Below are 24317 nucleotides of genomic sequence, written 5' to 3'. Positions count from 1 at the left end.
GCAGCCACAGTCAATGGTTTTTATTGAGATCACTTGGCCAACCTCCACCCCACAGCCACAAGAGTCCTTTCAGCTCAGCCCACAGAGCTCCTCTTCTGCTGGGGCACTCGGAGCAGCCAGATCTGAGGGGAGAGGAAAAAGAAAACATTGATTTAGGGGAAGAGATGGCTCTGAAACCACCCAAAAGCACTCGAGATCTGCTTCACTTCCCCCTGGCGAGGAGAGGGACAAAACCAGCAGCTGCCTTTGTGGGCCGAGCTCAGAGCTGAATTCCAGCTCCCTGCACTGCTCTTTGTTCCTTCCCTTTCCCTTCTGGCTTCCTCCATCCCACCTGGATGCCTGCTGAGCCTGGGGAAGCTCTGAGGGTGGTGAAAAGTGCTTTGTATCCCCATTTCCTGGGCTCTGGATGATCCACAGGCAGCTCAATCCTTGCAGTTTGAGCTCCTGCTGTCCCTATCAGGGATGTCCAACTTCCATTTGCTATTTCTGCAAATCTGCCCCGCTTTTTTAGGCTAAAAAACTCCAATGGTTCATCATGGAAAGGTCTGGGTTAGGAGGGACCTTAAATCCCATCTCATTCCAGCCCTGCCATGGGCAGGGACACTTCCACTATCCCAGGTTGCTCTAAGTCCTGTCCAACCTGGCCAGGACTGGTTGCTGCTGTTAAAGGAAGAGAATTTTTACATTCATATAAACAAAAGGATGCTCTGCTCTGCCCTGCAGCCTCCTAAATTCCATGGGAGAAGTGAGGGAACAGAACTGGAGCTGCAGATCCCACAGGAGATTTGGGTTCTAGGCATGCCCTGGGACAGGACAAGAATTTGAAGCATCATTCAAAGTCATTAACAAGAAAATTCCCTCTCATTAACCTGCAAGCAAGAGGGGAGAATTCCCTGGTTTTCCACATCAGCTGCTGCAAACACCTCTCCAATCCCTCACCTTCGCTGTGATCTTTACTGGATGATTTTTAGGGTCCCTCCCAGCTCTCTGGGGGTGCCAGCACAGCTCAGGGGCGTCGCTGCTCCCTCGGATCTGATTCCCAGAAAAGCCATTCCCTGCTTCCACCCACCTGCCTGGCTGTACTCCACGGATTTCAGGAAGAGCCCCGAGGGTGGGGCCATGGCATGAGGGGGGAAAGCCCGGGCATCCTTCACCTCCAGCAGCTCCTGGATGTCCTGAGGGGACAACTTCCCCTGGCCCACAGCAACCAGAGCCCCGACCATCCTCCGGACCTGGGGAAACCACAGGACACAGTGTGGGAGCTGCCCTTGGAATATTGAGGAGGAAATGCTGTTTTGAATCAGCAAAGAATCAGCCTTGACCCTTGCTTTAGGTCTGAAGTGCCCCAGTCACAGCCTGGACTCGCCCATCACAGTCCTGGCTGCTCCTCGTGTGCCTTTGGCATCCAACACCTCATCCAGGGAGCATTTTAGCCCCTTAGCCACCCCCAGACACCCCAAAATCTGCAAGAAAAGCTGGTTTTCCCCTTCCAGCAGGGACTGCAGGGCTGGGGTGACATTCTCAGCCTGCCTGCAACGTGCAGTGGCATCTCCTACTGACCAGAGCTGGTGGAAAGGGAAAATAAACAGCAAAATGACCCCATTTCCTTTAATTATTCCCTCTCTACAGCTGAAGACACTCACAAGGTCTGTAAATCACCTCCAGCTGCAATGAACTGCCTTGGATCAAGTTCTGTCTCACCTGTGGGAAGGAGCTGAGCTCAGGGTGGGTTTTGTTTCAGGAACAGCAGCACTGAGGCAGCTCCTGTGCTCCCTGCAGGCTCCTCACACAGCAGCAGTGCTGATTTCAGCTGGGGACTGTGTGGGAGCTCGGCTTTGTTTGTCTTTTCTCTCAGAAAGCCAAAAAAGAGGGGAAAAAAATAATCCCCCAAGAAGGGCAGCCCACCAGCAATCTGGGATTTCACCATTTCACACCCCTCTGCTGTCCCAGCTTCCCCTCCCGCCCTCCACACGCAGCAATTCCAGGCCTGCTGGGTGGGCAGAGCCCTCACACTCGGTGCCCACCTCCTGCACAAACACCTCTCACTGCTCAGCATCCTCCTGCCTCAAAAAACCCCTCCTGGATCCTCAGGAGCTGCTGCCTGAGGGCCAGCACTTGGGACTGCCAGTGCCACCTGCACCCCAAATGTGGGTCTTTGTCTCTAATTCTCCATTTCTAATTCTCCCCCTCCAATTCCCCATCCCCAATTCATTTTCAATTCTCCCCCTCCAATTCCCCATCCCCAATTCATTTTCAATTCTCCATTTCTAATTCTCCCCTCCAATTCTCCATCCCCAATTCATTTTCAATTCTTCCCCTCCAATTCCCCATCCCCAATTCATTTTCAATTCTCCCCCTCCAATTCTCCATCCCCAATTCATTTTCAATTCTCCATTTCTAATTCTCCCCTCCAATTCCCCATCCCCAATTCATTTTCAATTCTCCCCCTCCAATTCTCCATCCCCAATTCCCCATCCCCAATTCATTTTCAATTCTCCATCCCCAATTCCCCCCCTCCAATTCCTCCCCTCCAATTCTCCCCCCCCAATTCATTTTCAATTCTCCCCCTCCAATTCTCCATCCCCAATTCCCCCCCTCCAATTCTCCCCCCCCAATTCATTTTCAATTCTTCCCCTCCAATTCTCCCCCTCCAATTCTCCACCCCCAGCTCTCCCTGTGTGGTGACCACATCCATCCCTCATCTGGACTAAACAAACATTCATTCCATTCATGACCTTTCCAGACTCTCCAAAATCCTCACTGCAGTGCTGGAATGAATCCCTGGGCTGAGTTTGTGACCCTTTAACATTTAAAAAAGAATAAACCAAAGCCCACTGAGCAACCTGCTTGTGTTAATCACTTTAAAAAGATCCAACAAGCCAAGGTGTTACAAAATTCTGGGATCTTGGAGTGCCCAGAGTAGCTCAAATCCTCCTCCTCTGTTATTTTATCCACCCTCACTAGAGGTCATTGCATGCCACGACTTCAGCTTCAATGCCTCCACACTGGGAATTAGCCAGGAAAAAGCAGATTCATGGCACTCATCCCAAATATCCACGGGCTTGGTGCCTCCCCACTTCAGCAAAAAATACCCATGGCTCAGCTTTTGGGGTGGTTTCACCTTTTTGTCCAATAAAAACCCCCAGGCTGAGGTGAGATCAGGGGTTCCCCTGTGTGGTCTCCCCTTTGGGATGGATGAGGTTGAGGTGTTCAAATCCCATTGCTACCCCAGTGTCCCTTGTGAGGCACCTGAGGTGAGGATTGGGGGTACCTGCTCCCTCTGCGGTGTCACTAATTAACATTTCCCTTCTAATTTTGCCCTTTTCATGCTCTAAATGGTTCCCAGCAATATTTTCTTGTCACTAAATCCCCGCCCATCCATCCCTCCTCAGATTTGCTGTCCTCCCCTTGCTCCCCTGCCAGAGCCTTGCTTGGCACGGGATAAAAACCCACAAATTTGGGTTGTCAAAACATCAAAACAGAATGAAAACAGAATTAAAAAATAGCTGCTTGCTGTTCCCACAAAACACCTCCTTCTCCTCCAAAAAAACCCCAAACCCCTTTCCCTGCTCCAAGGCCAGGAGAGCTGGGAATGATTCCTCAGTTTGGGAAGAGCTGAGGGCACAGCAAACCCCCACAGGAATTCTTCCCAAGAGAATCCAGGGGAGAGTTTTGTGGCAGAGGGGAGAATTCCTGCAGTTTGTGCAGCACAGCTCGATCAGCCCTTCCCAAAAAAAGCCAGGAAGTGAAATTCCAGGCAGCTTTTCCTGGGCCCAGAGCCACTGAGCAGAGCAAGAACACTAAAAAGAAGTTTTACCACTGCAAGGGACAGAGATTGTGGAAAACAAAACTTCTTTCATCCTCCCACACGGTTTTGTGAGGGTTTTAGACACAAATCTAGGAGATTTTGGTTTTAATGGATCAAATGAAGAGCCCAGATCCTCATCCTGCTAATACCAGGTCCCTGTGGGTGTCACACAGCTGGAACATTGCTAAAATAATCAAACTTTAGAGTGGCAGCACCAAAATTTGGGTCTTGCAGCAGCTCCAGGCAGTACCTGTCGGTAAAGGAAGGATCTGCTCTTGAATTTCACCTCCCAGAACTCCAGTCCCCTAAAAAAAAAGCCCAAAAAAAGGCATTTAAATCAAATTTCAAGTGGTTCTTTTACCCACAAGTCACAGGTGAATGTGAGTAATTAACCTGCACTGCCCCAATTAAGCTGAACCAGCACCTGGGACACCTGAGAGCTCCTTTTCTGGGACACAATTCCTTCCTACAGGTGAAAGAAAATCTGATATTCACATTAAATATATAAAAAAACCCCAAACAAATCGAGGGATCACACATCAGAGAGGTCCAAACAGGCCAGGAATGAGCAGTGCCTGCATCCCAAAATTCCATCCTACTTAGAATTCACTTTGATAAAGGGAACAATGGGAGAGACACTGAAAAATCAGTGTAGGGAGCTGGTTTTTTGCCAGATTTACAGATAAATCCCTGATTTTGGCCATCCCTGGTGTGAATGTTGGCAGCTGCTGCCCCCAGATCCCACTTTGTGCCAGGCCATGAGGAGTTTCCACCACTTCCATCCCATCAAATGCCCCACACACCACAGCCAAGGCTCAACTCAGAGCTGGTGTTGGGATAAAAAGACTTTTTTTTCCCAAAAAGGGCCAAATTCCCCCTCTCTCCACCTCCTTTATCCCAGATTTTCCTGCCCCTGTTGCCTTAAAATCTACTAAGCTCCACAAAAATAGTCAAAATCCTTAGGAAAAATATTCTGGAGGCTTTCAAAGAGAACAAACCCCTTTCTTTCAAGTGGGAAATTTCATTTTTCCTGTTAATCTCGTGGATTAAAAAAATCCCAGCTGTGTTTTTTTCCCAGTTGGCAGCAGAACCCAGCACCTTGCAGGGAATAAAAGATGTCCTGCCCCAAGCCAGGTGACGGAGTGGGCACATCCTGAGCATTCCAAAGCATTTTTGGGACACTCCACTCCACTTCCAGCGTTGCTCAGCAACTGGGGTGGATGGGAGGAATGGTTTTCACATTTCACAGTGGTCAATTCAGAAAGGAAGGGAAGAGCTGGGAAGAAAAGCTGCTTTATGTGACAAAACTGTGGTTTGTCCTTCTGTGATTCCTCCTCTGGGACAGAAAATAAACCTCCTTAGATTAGGCTGAAAATAAAAAAAAAGTTAAAAATCCTATTTATGAGCTTTTCCCACTGTCCCCAACCCTTTAGGAACAGTTCATTCTCCTCCTGCAGTGAAAAAAAAAATCAAAGTATTTGATAAAAATCAAAGTATTTGAGGGATTTTTGCTGGTTTTATTTGCAAAATGGGCAAATAAACCCTGAGCCCCATCACAAATGGGAAATTTGTACAGATTAAAAGGAACCAGGACACTGGAATTAAAAAAAACCCCAAACCCTGAATAAACAAAGGAACAAAAGAGCCCTCACAACATTTAAGTCTGACACAAAGCCCCAAACCCTACAATTTTTTTCCCTTTAAATCAGAAAACTCAGGATTGTGGTTATTACTAAAGTATTCTAAGAGAGTTAAATGCCATCCCCTTCAGCCTAAACATTCATTAAGTGAACTTATATCAATATATTATAAAAATGACTCATTATAAACCACAGGTTTGGCTTCATGTGTCACCAAAACCAAAAATATCCCAGCAGGAAGGAGCTCGGTGGGTTTATTCCCATTTTTTTTTAGGGTTGCTTCCTCTCTCTGAGCTGTTCCTGGCCTCGTGTGGGATGGGTTTGTGCAGCAAGTTATGCAAAGAATGGTAATTTCCCCTATTTTCCATTAAAATTGAGGAATTAAAACGTGTTTTAAATCTCAGAGGAGCCAACTGGGCTGGATTTGAAGGTCCAAAGGGGCTCCCAGGGCATCTCCACAAGGTGATTTCCAGGGGAGCTCAGGGCTCTGCCACTTTCTGAAGGACGAAAAAAATCCTGCGGATGAGGAATTTCCCTGCCCCCTGTGTCACCCTTTTCCCATGGGAATGGTGGTTTTTAGCTCCAAGAAACAGGGAAACATTTCCACCTGCCCATGGATTACTAAAATGACCTAAATCACTGCTGTGCTTTGGCACCAACACGAGCAGGAAAAGCAGGAATTGGAAAAGATGGAAGGAGCTGGGAGGAACTGAAAGACCAGGAGAACTCAGGGCACACAGATCTCTGTGTTTTTCCAAATTCCGTCCAGTTTTGAGCTGAAAAACGGCAAAACTGGGGAAAGGAGCGGTGTTTGCAAACCACTTTTGAGGTCTGAGGTTTTGGAGCATGGCTCTTGCTGTTCCATCTCACAAATGTCCAAATTTAGTAGAGGATCCTTGGGAAAACTCCCCAAAAAAAGGGTTTTTTTCCCCAATTAAAAAGCACAAAAATGCAGTTTGAGACAGGTTTGCTTTCAAGCTGAGACACAACAGAGAGAGAGAAGGCATCAGGAAAGCAAAAATCATGTTCAGGTGATAAATATCCATGATCTTTCTGGGAAAAAACTCCAGTTTCTGCTTAATTCAGCCACTTAATTTCAATACTTGCAAGACCTGGCCCTGAAAGAACCTGATCCTCAACTCTCTTTTGTTTATGTAACGACTGAGGAATATTGGATTTCCCTTCACCAACATCCCCTGGGAAGGCAGTGGGAGTTACTGGTGTGAACTGGGTGGGACCTGCAGCACTGACCCAGGCCTTGGCTGGGTGTTTTTCCCTCTATTCCCAACTTTTAGGCAGAGGAGGAAAAAAAACCAAACCCCAATCCCTTGGCAGAGGTGGTTTTTAGCCACCAAAATGAGTGTAAACGCTACAAAAACACCTCACAGGAACTGCTCCCTGCCAAATTCCACACTCAAGCTTGTCACATCCGGCTTTTCCACGTCCAAACAGCTGGAGCAGCTTCCCTGCCCCCCCAAATCCCCAAAAAACACACCAAAAAACCAAACCAAAAAAACCAAACCGATCTTTTTCCCTCAGGATAGTGGCGAGGAGAGCGGGAGAAAGGTCCTGTCCAAGCCGTCCCTCAGCGGAACCCTCAGCACGGGGCAAGCAGGAAATCATTTCCCAAAACCAAAAAACCCTCAGGAAGCAGCTCTGCAGGCCAAAGCTGAGTGCTGGGCTCTCACCTGTTGTGGTGGGACAGGAATCCAGGAGCAGGTTGGATTTCCAGCTGGAGCAAGGTCCTGACAGGGCACCGGAAAGGGGTCTCGGAGCTGAGCGAGCGGAAGGTGCTGAAGTCATGGGTTCCCAGCAGGAATTTTGCTGCCTCCCTCATTGCAGAGATGTCCAAGGGGCTGGAATCAAACACAGCAGGTGGGACCAGGAGGTTGGAAAGGGCTCAAAGCCCAATAATTAAGCCAGGCTCAAAGCCCAATGAATTAAGCCAGGCTTAAACCCCAGCCCACAAATTCCACATTGAAATGCATTTTCCAGCTCGGAATGGCCCAAACCACAAACAGAGAGGCCAAAATGACCTGATGTCTGCTGGAATTCAAGACCCAAAGCTCTTCCCAAACTTTTATCCTGCTGTGCTTCCCAGAACAGCCCTGCTCCAGTCACTCTGCCCCAAATCCTGGCTGCAGCACGAGAACCGAAACGCTCTGCAGTGTCTGCAGCTGATAAACTCAAAAAGATGCTGCCAGGTAAGAATAAAAATCAAAATATCAAACCTTGTGGTGGTTCCCCAACCTTTGGATTTGCAGCAGGCAAAAAGGCGGAATCAGGAAGGAGCAGGAATGGGATGAGTGAGAGATGAAACTGGTGCAGATGCAGAAGGAAGGGCCAAGGGTAAAACTCAGAATTTCTGATGTCCTGCAGATTTCTTCGTTTGAAATATTTAGCTCTGCTCAAAGTACACTTCAGCAAAGGAATTTAGGCAGATTTACTGATGGATTTGCTTTTTTTTTTAGTGTATTTTTGCAAATTTCTCCTCCTAAGAGAAGCCTCAGCAGATACACCTGAGCCCTGGCTTAGGATTTTTAGATTTGACCAGAAATCAAAATGTTTCTGAAGAAAACAAAAAAAAACCCCAAAAAATCCCCAAAAAACATACATAAAACCAAAACAAAAAAACCAAACCAACCAACCAACAAAAACTCAAAAGAAACCCCAAAACCAACCAAACAGCAACAACAGAAAAACCCCAAAATCCACCCCAACCCCTCAAAAAAACCAACCCAAAAAAAATTTTAAAAAAACCCAAAAACCCAACACACACAAGGAAACCCAAACAAAACGAAAAAACCAAGATGAGATTTTCCAGCATCATTCCATTTTTTTCCAGGAAAAACAACCTAGAAAAAAATACCCTGAATTCCAGAATCCACACTGATGGTTCCTAACTGGAAATCCAGACACCTACAGGAGTTTAATGTGAATTTTGCAGTGTCTGGACTCAATTAAATGCTGCTTCCTAAAGCCTGAGATTAAGGCATGTTGTGCACATTTCATGTTTATTCACATTCTGCCAGTTCATATTTATTTTTCCCTTCCACAGCCCACAGAGAAGAAAGTCAGCAGTTTAAAGTCAGGCCTTGTCATCTTCACTCCTCAGACAGCTGAAATGATTTTTTCCATGCCCCACAATTGTTATCCCAATAGTGGTGATGGACTGACCACAACTTTTTATAATGCCTACAAAACCCCAGGTTCCTTGAATTTATCTTTATCTCACTACAACATAAACTAAAAGGACAATAACAAATTAATTTCTGGGGCTTGTTTGCCTTTTTTTTCCCCCCCTCACCTTCTGTTTATCAAGCCGTAAAATCTGACTTTTTTTTTAATAGCACTGGGTTTGTTTTGCTTCCCTTCCTCGATCTGTTGTGTCTGGGTGGTTACTCCAAGAAAAGAAGTGAATATTCAGATACCCTGGCTTGTTTTTGTAGGGTTGTCACAGCCATTGGCTCTTTTTCAAACACACAAATCCCTCAGGGCATGGCAGAGGAGATTTTGGGGGAAATGAATGATAAAAGAACTCTGAGTCTGCTTTTTCCCCCCCATTTTAGGTGTGGAGTCACACCTGAAACTCTGATTTCATCTCTGCAGCACAGCAGGATGGGCAAAGTAAGGAAACCTAAGGAAAATGCTCATCCCTCCCATGGACAGGGACACAAAAATCCCTGCTGGGCTCCCCCCTGGAGATTTCAGCAGAGCCAGGTGTGCTCAGCACAGGTGAAACAGTGGGAAAGAGCTGGAAGTGGCAGCTCTGAGGGAATGGAACTCCAGGAATTTCCTCCTTGAAATCCTGTCAACATGAACAGGGAACGAGGTCTTACAAGTGGGAATTATCCCCTCCCCGTCCCCCACAAAAGCCAAGCCTGCCATGGAATCCCTGAGGTTGGAAAATCCCTCCAGGATCAGAGCTCAAGCTGTGCCTGACCCTCACCCTGTCCCCAGCCCAGAGCTCTGAGTGTTCCTGGGACACCTCCAGGGCAGCAATTCCCATGCTTAACAACCCTTTCCATGGAGAAATTCCTCCTGATCTCCAACTTAAACCTCTCCTGGAGCAACTGAGGCCGTTCCCTCTCATCCTGGCCCTATTCCCTGTCCCAGAGCCCCACCTGGGGCTGTTCCCTCCTGTCAGGGAGTTGTGCAGAGCCACAAAATCCCCCCTGATCCCCCTTTTCTCCCTCCCCCACCCCCCAATTCCCTGATTTTCCTTCCAGAGAGTTGCTGAGGTCTCTCCCCAGGGAGACTGACTCACCCTCCTGCAGGAGCCCAGCACAGATCCCGCTCGAACACGGGGATTTGGGAATAGTGGGCACAGCCCAGCAGCAGCCGGTAGATGTAGGTCCTGGAGAGGGCACAGAAACGGGCGTGGAAGGTGCTGGGCACTCTCTGGGCACTGAGGATGCTGTGGGACAGAGGGGACAGGGTGAGAGGGACACAGGTGCCACACTCGAATCCAAAAACTTTCCCGTTGTCGCCACACAGATGGGAACTGGAATGTGAGAAACCACGCTTAGGATTGATGGAATATCACAGAATTGTGGAATTTTTGGGTGGAAGGACATTAAAGATCATCCAGTGCCACCCCCTGCCACGGGCAGGGACACCTTCCACTGTCCCAGGGTGCTCCAACCCAACCTTGGACACTTTCAGGGATGGGGCAGCCACAGCCTCCCTGGGAAATCCATTCCAGGGCCTTCCCACCCTCCCAGGGAAGAATTCCTTCCCAGTATCCCATCTAAAGCCACTCTCTGTCAGTGGGAAGCCATTCCCTGTGTCCTGTCACCACAGTGCCTGAGGAAACATCTCTCCTGAGGGTGACCCATCACCTTGGGACACTTCCCCCTCTGCTTTTGCAGATCCCAAACTGAGAGGGAAGGACCCCCCAAGAACAGCCCCCCTCTGTTCACCCCCAAAGGCAGCTCCTGCAGCACATGGAGATGGTGCAAAGGTGGTCACTTCCCTCCCACCTCCCCTCAGGACCTCCAGGACTTTGTGCAGCCAGGAAAATCCACATGAATCCCAGCATCAGCAAGGTGGGGTGTGAGTGAATCCAGCAGAATGCTCCGTGGGAACCCTCTCATTCCACAGGGACAGTCCCAAAAGCTCTTCCCCTGCACATACCCATCTCCCACTGACCCCAGGCAAGGCAAGGAGGAGTTTCCCAAGCAGCTGAACTTCTCTGTTTTCTTCTACAGCTAACAGGGAGGAAGTGCCCTGTTTCTCCAGCCCAAAAATTGCCACCACACACAGCCTGGGAGGCGGCAAGGAGGGCACAGAGGCTGTCAGACAAAATTCTCCCTGTCAAGGAAGGAAACAGAGCTTCCCCGAGTTCCTGCACCTCTCCCAAAGTGTTGTCACGCACTGGATGTGACTCTCCCTCATCCCAAAGTTCTGGTGCTCCCCATCCTGCAGGAAAAAGCCAGCAGGGAGTCCCTGCACTGAGCCACAACCCCTGCAGGTGCTGCTTCAGAGGAGACCTCTCCTTAGAAGGGAGTTTTTCTCCTGCTGTTTTGCCTTCCTGCCTTTGGAATTCAGCGAGGAGAAGGGAGCCAGGGCAGCCAAAAAAACAGGATAGATTTGGGACCACAAATGTCTTTATTTACTTTAAAAAAGGTTGGTGCTCTGGGGATTTTTGCCAGCTCAAGGGCCTCTGGCTCACAGCCCTCCCCTGGCTCAGACCACAGAGGGAGAAATTAAAGCTGAGCCACAAAGATTTGCAATAACAAGCCCAGGAATGGCTCTGCTGCTGTAAACCATCAGGAGAAATGCAAACTCCATCCTCCAGGCCTGCAGTGGGGTTTGAAGCCAGGACCTCCAGCCTCCTCTAAACACAATAATAAAATTATTACATTTATTTCCCTCTGTCTGCATGCCTCCACAAGCACACGATCTGTCTCGAGCTTCTTCTGTTAACACTTGGGTGGTTTTTATTAAATAGCCATCCTTTTAGGAAGAGTCTTTCAGAGGAGCCTATTTCTGCTCACATAATTCCTGTTGCAATTGTTCCTTTTAGCCAGGAATGTTTGTCCAGAATTTATTCCAGCAGCTGCATTTCAGGCCTTGCTGAGATCCCATTTTTAAAAAACGGGTGAATGATCGGAAATAAAGACCTGTGGCATTTTTTACCTTTCCAACAGAGCCTGCATTTCAGAGGTCAAAGGGAAAAAAACTCCAAGACATTTAACTAGAAATGGATTTTATGAGACAAAGATCATCCTGCCCTCTCCACTGAAAACAGAATCAAAAACCCAGCTTGCAGGAGGTGGGAGGAATCCCAGCTCTCCTTGTCACTCAACAACTTTTATTGTGTGGTTACAAAACCAGAAACAGGAGGTGTGAGACTCCTACACTGCCAGTCCTCCTTCAAGGACAGCAAAGTCCTCCTAAAATGACTCCAGCTCTCAAATACTCCCTGATTCTTGGGGGACAGGATCCTTTCAGATGTGTTCTGCAATTTTAAGAGACAGAGCAGTGGCAGGAGAGACCATCAGGCCACAGAGAGGGATTTGTGGCTCATGGCACACTCAGCCAGCCTGGAATCCTGCTTCCCTTCCAAGCTCCATCCACAACAATGTGTTCCCACAAAGATCCCTCTCTCCTTCAGCCCCTGCTTGCAACCACATCAAAGTTCTGAGTTTTCTCTTCAGCATGAGCAAAGAATTCCTGCTCCTGGCACAGGGATTTTTTCCAGAGGGAGGGATGAGGGATGAGGATGTGCAGGCTCAGGCCTGTCACCTCTGCCTAATGGGAAGAAGATGAAGCAATTTTGGGAAGGTTCAGCCTTGGGGAGAAGGAAAAGCTGGACTGATAGACTAACTGAGCAGGGCTGCATCCTATCAGAAGGTATCACCTCCTCAAAGGTACCTGCCAGACCTCAGAGTGAAACAGAACTTTCCCCACCTGAGATCCCACTCCTGGCTCATTCTGGAGATGCTCCCTGGCTCAGAGCTTCCTCCAGCAGCAAATCTGGTTGTTCTTGGACTGGTCAGTGCAGGTATCACAAACCTGGCTGTGATTATGGACCTGTCTCTCCACCCATCAGCACTTTTAGCTCTCCATGACAACTTTTGCCATTAAAACTTGACAACACGACTTAATTCCAGGCCTAAATTCAGGGAAGATGGCCTGAGATTCAGGGGTTGGTGACACAGAACAAACTGCTCACAGCAGTGGCACCTTCTGCCTGCAAAATCAGCTCCCAAACTGTTTCAAGGAAGGAAATCAGAACTCTGACCCAACTCCATGCCCCCTGGGACTGCTACAACATCCTGAAAGGGGTTTGGACTTCCAGGCCCTGACCTGGTTTTCAGTCTGAACAAAATGAACAACCAAAAAACCCTGCACAAATTCTATTTCAAGATTATTATTTTTTTTTTAATTGTGGAAAAAATTGCCTCCAGCCCCACCCCACAGCAGCTGCTTTGGAGTCTTTCCACCCATGTCAGGGAAGGTGAAAGCTGTCAAGGGACAGGAACTCACAGCTTGAGAGAGGGAGATTTGCTCTGTGGCCTCTCACTGCAGAGGAACTGAGCTGCTGCTTGAAGAGAAACTGGATTTGGAAGTGCCAAAGCATCAATCCTCTGTTATCACGCTCATATCCCACCTCAGGTTTGGGATGCAGGGCCTGCCTGTGGGCTGTGTTGGAAAAGCAGGGAAATCAGAGCTTGCTTTTCTTTCAGGCACCCACTTTGCTTTAAGACTTGACCAACTCTGCAAATTTTTGCAAAGAAGGTGGCGAAGGAGCAGAGAAAATTCCCTGATGGCTCTCTGGGGGCTGGCATTGCTGCATTTCCTACAGCAGCCACGCTCTAGATCAAGCTCCAGCAGTGTAAGAGCCACCTCTCCCTGCCCTTAAACTGAGCTCACGCACCCAAAACAGCCCAGGAGGGTCCTCCAGCAACACCAGAGCTAACATGGACAGCCAGGAGATTGCCAGGATCAAAGGGAAAAGCCACTGTGGCCTCATGATGTCCTCAGAGCCATCAGGGGACACCCAAAACAGCCCAGGAGGGTCCTCCAGCAACACCAGAGCTAACATGGACAGCCAGGAGATTGCCAGGATCAAAGGGAAAAGCCACTGTGGCCTCATGGTGTCCTCAGAGCCATCAGGGGACTGCCAAAGGAACTGCAAACATCAGGGAAAGAGGTCAGATAAAACAAGATAACGAACAGGAACTTTGTGCCTGCAGATATGAGGCTCTCCCAGCGCCTTCCTGAGCTCACATTCCAGGGATTTCACTTCCTCTTCCCCCTCAGCCTCTGCTGGCTCCCCTGGTGCTTGCCTGGAGGTGAGGGAATGCAGCTGCTGCAGCTGCTGCCGCACTGCAGATCCCAGGGATCAAACTGCATTTAAATCAATGCAAAGCACCACTGACACACAGCTCCAGAAACGCTGCAGGAAAACACTGGGAAACCCCATCCCGAGGCCAGGAGAGCTGCAGGCACCAAACAATTCCTTGAGTGGGATCCCAGTCACAACATCCCTCCCAGAGCAGCAAATGCCAGGCCAGCAGTGCCTCACCGAACTCCTGGCCACCAGGAATTTGTGCCCTGGAGCCACTGTGCCCTCTGGACATGACACAGCAGAGTCCCTGCTCCTGATCCTGCTCCTTGCATCACCCAGGAATGGCCCAGCAGCTGATCCCTGCAGCCCATCCCTGATTCTTACGGGCTCAGGAGAAGGTCTGGAGCAAGCTGTGCCAGGGACACAGCACCACAGCACCTGCAGGCAGGGGTTTCCTCATTCCTGGGAAACAGCAACACCTTCATCCACCCCTCCCTCCCTCAGACCCCAAACTATTGGAGCCCCTGCACGTTTAGAGCTGGATTTGGGGTTCCCCAAGCTCTGGAGAACTAGAATCTTCCCTGGGAAAGCCAAGAGGAGATGCAAGGCTGATGTCAGGCTCCAAACCCCAGGCCTTGCTCTGTCAGCATTTGCACCAGGCCTTGTTTCACGAAGGACAGATTAGGAAATAAAGCAGGGAGTGGATTTCCCAGTCATGCTGCTCTTCTCACAACAGCCCAGATTCGACTTTTAACCCAAAAATCCCAAGTTTTTCACTCAATCTACACTTGAACCATAAAAATGCACCTATGGGGAAGGACACACAAAGTTACACCTGACAGAGACCTCGGGAAGAAAAGCAAAGAAGGTGAAATTCCACCCATCTTTTGAAACCTTCACAAGGTGGGGTGATTATTTCTGTGACCGAGGCACACTCCTGGCAGAAACTGCTGCTTTCACCATCATTTCCTGGGTCTGATGCAGAATCAATTCCCCAAGGAGCAATAACTGAGAGCTGTCACACTCGTGGCAGCCCAGGGGATCCAACCCTTGCATGGTGACACTGAACTGCCACAACTCCTCTTTTTTAGGGGTGCCAGCAGCTGATCCCACAGCAACAGCGGTGGCACAAAGTTGAGTTTAAAGCACCAGGCCAGCAGCAGAAACACACAAGTTCAAGAGAGTGATTTCCCAACAGAAAACAGGGGAAAAAAATACATCCCACAGGTGAAGGTGGGAGCTCATTGTTGCACCTCCTCCTTCCCCCAAAAAATCCAAAATAAAGGATTTTTGCCTCTCCACTGACTCACCAGATGGGCTCAGGCTTGAGGTGATAGTTCAGCCCCTGGACAAGTTGCTTCCCACTGAAAGCTGCCTTCCCTGGAGCCCTCTGGATGTCCAGGTGGGCGGCGTTGGCCAGCGCGTGGACGCCGGAGTCCGTCCGGCTGGAGATGTGGAACTTGATGGGAACGCTGGGCCTCAGGTTCTGTGCCGCCTTCTGGAACCCAAAAGAAGGAGGAATTCAGCAAAACTTCAGGAAAAACATCCTTCTCCTGGCTGACCACACCTCTTTGTGGCTCCCAGAGGAGTTTGGAGTTGCTGTGGGCTGAAAAGGAGTGATGGAGAGGAGCCTGTTTGGGGGATTTCTCTGAAAATCAGTAGTTTCTCAGCTTTTACTCTGAAATCACCTCACACACAACATCCAAAACGCCACAAGAGCTTTCTTGGGTGTACAGAATAAAGTCAAAACTATTCATCTCTCTATCCTCTGCTTTGTATCATGTGAGCTTCCTTAAGAGCACAAAATAAAGTTAAAAATATTCATCTCTTTACCCTCTGCTTTGTGTCGTTGGGTGAGGGGGGGAGAAGACAGAGAATCACCCATTTCAGCCCATTTCAACCCAAATCCCAGGCTCTCAGACAGAAAATCCAGTGAAAATCACTCCAGGGAATAAGTGAAACATCTGAAAGAGTGAAAAACCACAAAAGAAGGCAGAAAACCAGAAGAATGACTCGAAATTTCCTTCTCCTTCCCATCCCCACTCCCGAGCACCGAACCCAGTGGTTTTCATTGGATTTTAATTGGCTACAAGACCCAATAAAATTCAAATTGCTGACTCACAAATACCTTCCAGACTCCTGTTGGAGCAGTCAGGATTCCGAGCGCTCAGAAATGTTCCATGAAAATGCACAGGGAGGCAGAGAAAAATGTAACCAAGCTGCAGGGGGAGGCCTGGGAAACAGAACTGAACTGCTTTTCCCCTTCCTAATCCTTCCATTTGGAGCTCACATGTGGTCACAATTAACAGGGAGAAATCTTTATTTATCACCCTCAAGCAGTGATAAATGAAGAGAGGAGCACACAGAAATGAAAGTTTCCTGCAGCAGACCTTGGCCTGTGCCTCAGCAATTTGTCTGAGAGAAGTTGATTTTTAAGAGCAAAGTTGCTCCAAAGATGTTCGGGTTTCACAGGCTCCTCCCTCCCTCTCTCCACCCTCTTCTCCCCCTCCTTCCTCACCAGACAAAAACCAGCCAGTGGAAACAAGAGTTAAGAGAGAGAACAGGAGATAACATGGAAAACATCCTCATTTTTTTGGCTACAGGCTTGGATGCAGCGCTGCTTTGGATCCCACAGTGCATCCCATCTCCATCTGGATAATCAGGAACCAAGCTGAATAATCAGAACACTGGATTTCTCCACTGGAAACCAGACTGGAGAGGAAAAGAGGAGCAGAATCCCAAGTAAATCTGGTTATTTCCCCTGCTCAGCTCAGCCAGCAAATCCACAAAGGTGCAGGATTGGGTGACACCTTCCACAAATGGGATTTTCACAGCTGCCCTTCTCCAGCAGCTTTTTCCCACCTTTCTGAGCATCCAAAGGAGGAATGTGACCACCATCAACACCAAATCCCAGTCTGTGAACCTGAAAGCTTTGTGGAAATGCACTGATACACAAAAATACACTGAAAATGTTCTACCAACTGCTGCCTCCAGCTTCAAGTTTAATTTTTAATTTCATTTCGTCAGGAGGGGATAGAATCTCCTGAAAGAGAATTTCTGAACTGCTGAACTTCTCTTTGCAGGCAGCTAAGAAATGACCCCTTCACCTATGCAAATGTCTTCTATCTGTGCATCCAAAGTCCTTTGAGCAGCTGAAGGTCTCCTCCTCTGGTTCCTGTGCACTTTAATCTCTTAATATCCCCCACCCTGAATTTCAAAAAAGGTGCATGATTTATTTACATGCAGGAATTGCTTGGATAGGGACCAGTTTTTCCTGCCCTTGCAGTAAAAACAAGCCCCTAAAACAGGCAGGGCTTTCATCTGAGGAACTCCAAAGGCTTCAGTGCTGTTAATCCAGATCCCCATCCTGTTTGGGATCATCTGTGGGTTCCCAGGGGGGAACTGGAGCAGGAGTTGAGCACTTTAGCCAGCTAAAAAGAAATGAAGAAGATAAAGGGATAAAGGAGCTGTGTGTGCTCAGAGCTCACAGCTCTCTGCTCCCTCCTTTAAGCCATAGGACATGTAAATATTTTTCTCTTTAGCAGGTGCTAGAAACACTGAAATCTTGGCTTTGGCACCTGCTGGAGGCCTCTCACTGAGCCACACTTGCATTTATCCCAAATTTTTCCACACAGCAACATCCCAGGGTGCGAGTTTATCCCTCAGACACGCCAGGGATGCAGGGGAAAGCATTAATTGCATTTAGCTGCTCTGTCCCCTAACAGGTTTTGTTCACTGAGCGCTTCCATAGTTTGAATTATGCTGGAATTTCCACTGCTGGCTGCCAGGATGATATGGATCCACATTCCAGATGGATATTATTGCTCACAGCTCAGTTTTCCTCTCATGCTAGAGGGGCAGGAGGAAGAACAGGCCTGCTGATGAACACCACCCATGGCAGGGGAGCAAAAGTTCAGCCATTTCTCCTCCTGAAGTCTAAATTAAACAAAAAAAAAAAATCCTCAAGATTTTGACCTCTACAGGCATTGGGAATGTTTTGGAAAAGTTAATTCCTCTTTCCCAGCAGCTGGATTGGTCATGGTTTCATCCTTTGGAATGGCCTCAGATACAGGGAGTGCATTTCCCTGCCAGGGAGCTGCACAATTTATTAATTACAGTGTTCTAATAATTAATAACATGCAAGCTCCTGGTTGCAAGTCATCACAGCCTCCCTGACTCACTGGGTGCTATGTCAGCTGAAATTAATTAAAAACCCAGCTCATTTTCAGTTGGATAGATAAAACTGAAGTGAAAGCCAGGAAGGATACACTGAGAATGTGGATTTTGTTAGAAGAGAAGGTTTCCAAAGCGATCTCCGACGTCACTGAAATTATTATCAAAACAGAGGCTGAAGATGACAGTTCCCTTTGTCTGTTTGAATTCCTTGCTCTTTTTTTTAAGGATGGGGGGGAAGGAGGTTGTACCAGAGCTGCCTTGCATAGTAAGGAGCTGCTGTTTCTCCTTTCTCTCCTCTCCTACTCCCTCTTCCTTTCATGAGGAATAATATCTGCCCTTAGCACAAGGCTGCTGGCCAAAACAGGGTTTTGTGAGGGGAAGATGAGTTTGGGCAGCATTCCCCAGCAAAATGGGAAATGGGAGATGGTTCCAGGCAGGCCTGAGAAGGAAGGGAACTCTGTCGATCCCAGCAGGTGATTTTTACCACAAGTAACAGTCACTTCCCTCAGCAAAAGGTGAAATCCTCCTTTACAGCAGAGACATTTGTAAGAACTGAGACAGAGCCTGAAGTCCTGGACGTTAAAAGTTTCCATGAATAACTGGAGGGAGCCAAATCCCAGGGCTCCAACCTCCCCATGTGGGGAAACAAGGCCTGGAATTTGCTTTGGGCTCAACAAGCCCAAGTTGGGCTTCCAAGTGCTCCAAGACTTGTCCCCAAGAAATAAAGTGTTGCCAGCAAAGCTCACCCCCCTCAAAGACACACAAAAAGCTCCTACAAGTATCTCTGAACTAAAACAAGGCTCCATTTCCTCTGGACAGTCCCAGAGCTCTGTCACAGAGCAGCACCAAGGACTTCAAAAGCTTGACGGTGACCCAGGGTTACAAACAGATCTGTTCAGCCCCAGCCCAGCGACTTTCCCCCAGCACAAACACTCACAAACCAACCAGCCCATTCCAATTTCCACGAGGCAGCTGCTGAAACACAGAATCTGCACCTCCCAGGTTATTTGGCACTGCAAACAAATGGCTGAACATCCTCAGAACACAATGAGGATCTCATTACAGCTTTAATTTTGCCCTTCAGTTGCCTTCCTAGCTTTGGGGAAAGCAGTGAAGTTCAAGGCTGCAGAGAAAAGGAGGAAGGAAGAGAAATTCCTGCAGGCCCCAGAAGTTTTCTATTAAAGCTGCTTTAAGGCTTCCCATGTGGTTCCAATAGACACAGCAGTGCCCAGCATCAATACCACCACATGAAAGCACCGAGCTGGCCTGCAAAGTGCTGATGCTGTGAAAAGACAACACCAAATAAGCTCATGTTTGTCTTTTTCTCTTCTTCTTTTCTCCTCTCATCACCCACCCACCCACCCCATCTGCCTGTTCAGACATCACTGGGATAATACAGAACAACTGCTGGGCTCACCCCAAGTCCAGAGCCTCAGGCCCTGCATGGCTCAGAGGATGAGATAAATGGGATAAAAAATCCTTTTGGGCTCTTCTTTCAGGGTCTGCACAATATTTAGGCACTTTCTCTACAACATTCTCAGGCAGGAAGCCACATAAATACACCCTGAGAACTCTGATTTAAGCCGTAATTCCTCACACTTTCTTTCTGAGCAAGAGCCCCAGGAATTCTCAGCCTCATGGAGCGTGGGGATGTCCTGGCCATGTCACATGGGTGGGACACCAAGGCTGCTCTGTCCTTCACACCACCAGGGTTGCAGCTAATGCAGAGCAGGGTGTCCCAAAGTGCTGCAATTGGTGACTGGGGTCAGACAGAATGACCCCAAATGAGGGCTGAGCGACAAAATTAATGCCCAGGTGTGGTTTGACCTGCAGAAATCAGCTCTTTGACAACCTCTCATCTTCCAAACAGGCACAAGCTTCATTTTGAACTCCACAATACTTCCAAGACAAGAGAAATAATCCAGCTTCCTTTTGATTCCTGCCCTGCACCAGATTCAGCAGCAGCCCCACAGCAGCTTGTAATTAATCAACAATTTAAATTCCCAATTGGATTACGATGCTCAGGTGTGCTGAGCACTCACCCTACACAAGTGACCCATTTTCTGCTCCTGGGTGTAACAGGGGGCTTTTTATACTCACTGCCAGCCCAAACAGCACTGGGGTCCTCACAGCCATCCCCAGGTCCTAGGGAATCCCTGGGAGCAGTGCAGGGATAACAGGATCATAACTTTTTTCCCCCCCTGGTGTATTAGAACTCCAAAAAAAATGGAAGCAGCCTGAAACAATGGACATCCTGCTGTGCTTTGTTCTGGAAACCTCTGTCAGGGACATCCTCTCCTGGGAGCAGACAGCCTCCAGTTGTTAAATCCATAAAGGAATTGGACATGAAGCACAACTGTGGCAGTTTTAAGGACAAGGGAGGTAAAGTCACAAGTCTTAACAAAGCTCAGGTGGGCCAGCACCTGAGCAGGGCTCTCAGAGTCAGTTCTGGGCTCAATTAAGTCTCATTGAAGGATTCACATCTTTTTAGGGTCAGAATCTGTATGATGATCCCATTTAAAGTATTTTGTTTTGAACTTCACAGTGTTTAACACTCTGCCAGTTTTATTTGGGTATCTCAAAGTAATATTGACCCCTTATAATTTCTGCAGCTGAACAATGTGACCCTAAAAGCTTCATTTTCCCGACAATTGGGATTAGCAAGGACCTACCTCCAAATAATTCTGGACTCCAACCAGGGCCTGATCACTCTTGGTCTCCATAACCCCACTGCAGAGCAAAACAAACACGATTTATTGATGTGTATCAGCATTCAGGGACTTGACGCAGAGCCCACCAACACATCCAGGACTTCCTAGGGCACTGTTTGCTATGGGAAAACCTGGATCATCCCACAGAACTTGCAGGGACCAAGCACTGAGGAATGGGCAGGAAAGCTGATGCAGTGGCTATTTTCAAGAAGGGAGGTTGGAAATAAAAATTATCCTTCAAATGTTCCTCTCTGGACCGGCCCTTGAGACAGAGGCTGACAGGAGAATAAGGCAGACAAATTAAATTAATTTGAGATAAAACTATTTGAGGGCCAGCAGCTGGTTGCCAGTTGCAGGCCAGGACTTGTGAATGTCATAAATGGACTAAAAGGCCACAAGGACAGTTTGTGATGAGCTTCCTGCTCTGCCACAGAAGCCACTGCAGTCCCACAAGCTGCTGAAGGGCTGAGAAATGTCCTGGGGCTAAACCCAAACTACTCAGAGTAATTTAGGTCAGACCCCACAGTGACCCAGTGCAAGAACTGGGGGGTTTGGCACAGGCTGGGGCTGTGCTATGACATCCTCAAGATGGGCACAATTCCATCAGCTGGGGCTGCACGAGTCCTCCCCCACACCTGGGAATGGGAAGAGGCACAAATCTGCCCGTGGGATGTTTGTGAGGCCTGGGGAAATCCAGCCTCAGGGAGCACAGCCCACAGATCGCTTCCCCTGCATCTCTGGGGCACCACAAACCACCTCCATCACAGCAAACACAGTGCTCTGTCCTCCTACCCCCAGCCTGAGGGAAATCTCCCTTCTTCTCTGTCCTTTCCTGTCTTTCATCCTTGCTGATTTTATGCATCTCCTGCCCTCACGCTTCCGTGGGCAGCAGGAAGCAGAGTCCAGCTCCCTGCCTGCTCTCACCTGCTCAGCAAGGGATCCATCCCTCACCTGGACACTGTTCTCATCCATTCCTCCCCAAGCCCTGCTCCCCCCAAACTCTGCTGTCTAAATTCTGCCATCCCAAACTCCGCTCTCATCCCTTCCTCCCCAAACTCTGCCCTACCCATACTCTGCTCTCCCCAAACACTGTTCTCATCCATTTTTCCCCCAAACTCTGCCCTCCCGAACTCTGCTCTCCTCAAACACTGTTCTCATCCATTTTTCCCCAAACTCTGCCCTCCCAAACTCTGGTCTCTCCAAATTCTGCCATCCCAAACTCTGCTCTCCCCAAACACTGTTCTCATCCATTTTGCCCAAACTCTGCCCTCCCAAACTCTGCTCTCCCTAAATTCTGCCCTCCCAAATTCTGCTCTCCTCAAACACTGTTCTCATCCATTTTTCCCCAAACTCTGCTCTCCTCAAACACTGTTCTCATCCATTTTCCCCCAAACTCTGCCCTACCCAAACTCTGCTCTCCCTAAATTCTGCCCTCCCAAACTCTGCTCTCCCTAAATTCTGCCCTCCCAAACTCTGCTCTCCTCAAACACTGTTCTCATCCATTTTTCCCCAAACTCTGCTCTCCTCAAACACTGGTCTCATCCATTTTCCCCCAAACTCTGCCCTACCCAAACTCTGCTCTCCCTAAATTCTGCCATCCCAAACTCTCTCTCCTCAAACACTGTTCTCATCCATTTTCCCTCAAACTCTGCCCTACCCAAACTCTGCTCTCCCTAAATTCTGCCATCCCAAACTCTGCTCTCCTCAAACACTGGTCTCATCCATTTTTCCCCAAACTCTGCTCTCCTCAAACACTGTTCTCATCCATTTTCCCCCAAACTCTGCCCTCCCAAACTCTGGTCTCTCCAAATTCTGCCATCCCAAACTCTGCTCTCCTCAAACACTGGTCTCATCCATTTTCCCCCAAACTCTGCCCTACCCAAACTCTGCTCTCCCTAAATTCTGCCATCCCAAACTCTGCTCTCCCCAAACACTGTTCTCATCCATTTTTCCCCAAACTCTGCCCTCCCAAACTCTGCTCTCCCTAAATTCTGCCATCCCAAACTCTGCTCTCCCCAAACACTGTTCTCATCCATTTTTCCCCAAACTCTGCCCTCCCAAACTCTGGTCTCTCCAGATTCTGCCATCCCAAACTCTGCTCTCCTCAAACACTGTTCTCATCCATTCCTTCCCAAACTCTGCACTCCCTAAATTCTGCCATCCCAAACTCTGCTCTCCCAAACTCTATCCGCCGCTCTCTCCCACCCCTCCGCAGCTCTCCGGGGCCGCCCCGGGCGCTGCCCCGCTCCCGCACGTGGCTCGGGGCCAGCGGGGCACGTACCTGTACCTGGTGCCAAAGTACTGAAAGAACACCAGGTACCGGGCAGGGGCACCGACCATGGCTGGTCGGGATCCCGGCACCGACCCCGGCACGGAGCGGCCGGGCAGCACCGCCCCTTCCCCCGGCCGGCACCGCCGCTTCCGCCGCCGCCGGCACGGGGGGGCACGGAGGCACCGGGACGGGCTGCTGGAGGTCTGGGATGTGTTCACGGGGGCTGCTGGAGGTCTGGGATGTGTTCACGGGAGCTGGGGATGTGCTGATGGGTTCTGGGATGTTGTGCGTACATCAAACCCCTCTGGAAACCTGTGATTCACCTCGGATGCTCCTCAGCTCTCCAGCTGTGCTGCCTGCAACACGGTGGATTAAAAAAACCCCAGAAAAACAAAAAAACAAACCTAATAATAATACTGATTTGAGCTAAGAAACCACATCAAGTAGGGGCCACAAGAGGGGGAGGCTCCTTGCTTTCCCTGCCTTCCTCAGGCCCGGTAACTGTGGTTGTTACCTCAGAGTGCTCACTCACTGCTGGCTTTTCCTCAGTTTCAATTCCCAGAGCATCAGTTAGGTGCCAGCTGTCCCCCGAGGCAGATGGGAATGCCAAAACATGCAGGGGTTAGGGGAGGAATGCAGCTCCCAAGGACAAAAAAAAAGGTTTCTTGGGGATGGATATCTATGTCCAGCTCTGGGGCCTCCAGCACAACAAGGATGTGGAGCTGCTGAAACGAGTCCAGAGGAAGCCACGGAGATGCTCCAAGGGCTGGAGCCAGGCTGGGAGAGCTGGGAATGTTCACCTGGAGAAGAGAAGGATCCAGAGAGAGCTCAGAGTCCCTTCCAGGGCCTAAAGGGGCTCCAGGAGAGCTGGAGAGGGAGTGGGGACAAGGCCTGGAGGGACAGGACACAGGGAATGGCTTCCCACTGCCAGATGGGATATTGGGAATTCCTTCCTGGCTGTGAGGGTGGTGAGGCCCTGGAATGGATTTCCCAGAGAAGCTGAGGCTGCCCCTGGATTCCTGGAAGTGTCCAAGGCCAGGTAGGAGCACCCTGGGACAGTGGAAGGTCCCTGCCCGTGGTAGGGGGTGGGAACTGGATGATTTTTAAGGTCCCTTCCAACCCAAATCCTGCCAGCACAGGCGTTCCAGGCAATCCCACATCCATCACTTTCAGCCTGGAAAGATGTGTAAATAACAGCTGAGGGGAAATAACAGCTCCAGGGACAAAAATAAACCATGATAATGGTAAAACACAAAGGCTGCAGATGTTCTCGATGCCTGTAATCTGTGTTTAAAACTCTTTCTAAAACACTGAACTGCAATATCTGGCTGGGCAAGAGCCTCAAACCAGCACAAACAGGCATCCAACTCATTGGGAGAGGGAGAGAAAAATCCCTGGAGAGAAAAATTCC

General features: G+C 49.0%; 1 protein-coding gene across 3 annotated transcripts; it reads right to left on the bottom strand.

Annotated features, from left to right (window-relative positions):
* Positions 1 to 5: 5 nt before the first annotated feature.
* PUSL1 (pseudouridine synthase like 1) lies at positions 6 to 23036 on the bottom strand. 3 transcript variants are annotated; one of them, XM_048326336.1, is made up of 8 exons: positions 22916 to 23036; positions 20596 to 20653; positions 15058 to 15245; positions 9716 to 9865; positions 7137 to 7304; positions 4059 to 4113; positions 1070 to 1232; positions 6 to 122 (listed from the first exon to the last, which is right to left on the bottom strand). In XM_048326336.1, exons 1-8 carry the CDS (start codon positions 22972 to 22974, stop codon positions 70 to 72), a joined length of 894 nt encoding a protein of 297 aa, XP_048182293.1. In that variant the 5' UTR covers positions 22975 to 23036; the 3' UTR covers positions 6 to 69. The 3 variants fall into 3 exon arrangements, with proteins under 3 accessions (XP_048182293.1, XP_048182294.1, XP_048182295.1); XM_048326337.1 differs by having other exon boundaries at positions 9716 to 9805; XM_048326338.1 differs by lacking the exons at positions 1070 to 1232; positions 4059 to 4113.
* Positions 23037 to 24317: the final 1281 nt, after the last annotated feature.

The sequence above is a fragment of the Corvus hawaiiensis genome, chromosome 22 (assembly GCF_020740725.1).
Source record: "Corvus hawaiiensis isolate bCorHaw1 chromosome 22, bCorHaw1.pri.cur, whole genome shotgun sequence".
In the NCBI taxonomy this organism is placed as follows: Eukaryota; Metazoa; Chordata; class Aves; order Passeriformes; family Corvidae; genus Corvus; species Corvus hawaiiensis.
Note: the sequence above shows the minus strand (reverse complement) of the source record. Positions and strands in the feature narration are given on the sequence as shown.

What these genes read in the sequence shown, in the direction of transcription:
- PUSL1 (XM_048326336.1), bottom strand. Translation starts at nt 22,974, where the DNA reads ATGGTCGGTGCCCCTGCCCGGTACCTGGTGTTCTTTCAGTACTTTGGC. An exon ending in TACTTTGGCACCAGGTACAG is followed by an intron (nt 20,654 to 22,915) that starts GTACGTGCCCCG and finishes TTTGCTCTGCAG; the next exon opens with TGGGGTTATGGAGACCAAGA. An exon ending in CTCAAGCCTGAGCCCATCTG is followed by an intron (nt 9,866 to 15,057) that starts GTGAGTCAGTGG and finishes TCTGTCCCACAG; the next exon opens with CATCCTCAGTGCCCAGAGAG.